The 2500-nt window shown below is 57.1% G+C and overlaps 1 protein-coding gene across 1 annotated transcript in view; it reads left to right on the top strand.

Moving 5' to 3' along the window:
• The window catches only part of nnt (nicotinamide nucleotide transhydrogenase), a 36960-nt gene that overhangs the window by 25994 nt on the left and 8466 nt on the right, over window positions 1–2500 (top strand). Inside the window, exon 16 of the mRNA XM_061262308.1 lies at window positions 492–652. Within this exon, the coding sequence (XP_061118292.1) occupies window positions 492–652 (161 nt within the window). The remainder of the gene's footprint in view (window positions 1–491; window positions 653–2500) is intronic.

The following is a 2500-nucleotide window of genomic DNA, read 5'->3' as shown; positions in this document are numbered from 1 at the left end:
TGCTGAGATGTTTGACGTCAGCGGGAGGGAGGAGTCATTGCATTCAAGGGCTATGCAACCAAATATTAGCCTTTTTTGCTTTTTGATCTATTTAGCACGGCTGAAAAATGGTGAAAGCTGATTGTCTGTACTTTTCTCTAATGTTCATCGTTTGATCTGAAATCCAAATGCCTGAAGCATACAGCAAGTACATTTCACATGTTGCCATACTTTTGGAGGACACTGTAACTACATCTATATATAAATTGAATTCATCCTTGTGATCATAAAGATTAATTTGCATTCATATATTTGCAATGTCAGTGAAAGGTGCCAGAATGCAGTGTATAACCCGTTGCTTTAGAGTCCCGTTTCCAGTGACTGCTTCTGTTCAAATGAGCAATTTCACAAATAAGAGGCTAATACATTAATAAATTAAGAAAAATGTACTCATGTAAATGTAAGAACCTCTCTCTCTCTCTCTCTCTCTCTCTCTCTCTCTCTCTCTGCAGGTGTGCTTAGCTCTGCCCCTCTCATGTTGCCGGGACGCCACGCCCTAAACGCCGGTCTGTTGGCGGCCAGTGTGGGCGGGATGATCCCCTACATGCTGGACCCCAGCTACACCACGGGCATCACCTGCCTGGGCTCCGTCTCTGCTCTGTCTGCTGTGATGGTGCGAACCCCTCTGCCCCTCTGCCCCACCCCCTTACCCCGTATGCCCACCCCCAACCCCTCTGCCCCACCCCCTTACCCTGTATGCCCGCCCCCAACCCCTCTGCCCCACCCCCTTACCCCGTATGCCCGCCCCCAACCCCTCTGCCCCACCCCCTTACCCAATATGCCCGCCCCCAACCCCTCTGCCCCACCCCCTTACCCAATATGCCCGCCCCCAACCCCTCTGCCCCACCCCCTTACCCAATATGCCTGCCCCCAACCCCTCTGCCCCACCCCCTTACCCCGTATGCCCGCCCCCAACCCCTCTGCCCCACCCCCTTACCCAGTATGCCCGCCCCCAACCCCTCTGCCCCACCCCCTTACCCCGTATGCCCGCCCCCAACCCCTCTGCCCCACCCCCTTACCCAGTATGCCCGCCCCCAACCCCTCTGCCCCACCCCCTTACCCAGTATGCCCGCCCCCAACCCCTCTGCCCCACCCCCTTACCCAGTATGCCCGCCCCCAACCCCTCTGCCCCACCCCCTTACCCCGTATGCCCGCCCCCAACCCCTCTGCCCCACCCCCTTACCCCGTATGCCCGCCCCCAACCCCTCTGCCCCACCCCCTTACCCCGTATGCCCGCCCCCAACCCCTCTGCCCCACCCCCTTACCCCGTATGCCCGCCCCCAACCCCTCTGCCCCACCCCCTTACCCCGTATGCCCGCCCCCAACCCCTCTGCCCCACCCCCTTACCCAATATGCCCGCCCCCAACCCCTCTGCCCCACCCCCTTACCCCGTATGCCCCACCCCCTTACCCCGTATGCCCCACCCCCTTACCCCGTATGCCCGCCCCCAACCCCTCTGCCCCACCCCCTTACCCCGTATGCCCCACCCCCTTACCCCGTATGCCCCACCCCCTTACCCCGTATGCCCGCCCCCAACCCCTCTGCCCCACCCCCTTACCCCGTATGCCCGCCCCCAACCCCTCTGCCCCACCCCCTTACCCAAAAGTGTCTATGGGGGAGAGCAGGGTATGCTGACTGCATTATACCTGTCTGGTGCAAGTTGACTTCCACCTGTGGTTTTTAGCGAGTGATTTGATATTGTTGAAAATTTGATGTTTGTTTGATGAGGCGTTTCATGACATATTCTGTGCCAGGGGAGGGGGGGGGTCTAGAGACATATTCCTGGAGGCTGAACCCTGGATCAGAGAGAGGGGAATCGAACACCTCGAATGACGAACGTGTTGCGCGTTACACAAGCCCCTCATCTGGATGCGAGACACCATTTTCTTTCGCCAGATTCCTTGGTTTGATTATAATGCAGTGAATGTTTTTCTGTGGTTTGTTTTTTTCCTCAAAAATGCCTCTCGGGTATAGATTAGCAGCCTATGTGTGACGGGGGTTGGTTTTGGGTGCGATTTGTGTGTTTGAGATCCTGTTGTTTTGCGGGTGGAGGTGCGTAAGAGCAGGGAAGTCCAGGCGTTCAGAAATGATTAACGGGAATCTGAGGCAGGTTGTCAACACAACGCAGTTGAGCTGTTTTGTTCTGCTACGCTTGATGTCTGTAATGAGAGCCATGTATTAACTTTTCCACTGCCTCTTCCAACACCACAACCCCCACAACTACAACCCCCACAACTACAGCCCCCACAACTACAGCCCCCACAACTACAGCCCCCACAACTACAGCCCCCACAACTACAACCCCCACAACTACAGCCCCCACAACCACAACCCCCACAACTACAGCCCCCACAGCTACAGCCCCCACAACCACAACCCCCACAACTACAGCCCCCACAGCTACAGCCCCCACAACTACAGCCCCCACAGCTACAGCCCCCACAGCTACAGCCCCCACAAC

The sequence above is a fragment of the Conger conger genome, chromosome 12 (genome assembly GCF_963514075.1).
Source record: "Conger conger chromosome 12, fConCon1.1, whole genome shotgun sequence".
Lineage (NCBI taxonomy): Eukaryota > Metazoa > Chordata > Actinopteri > Anguilliformes > Congridae > Conger > Conger conger.
This window is presented reverse-complemented; position numbering and strand designations above follow the sequence as displayed.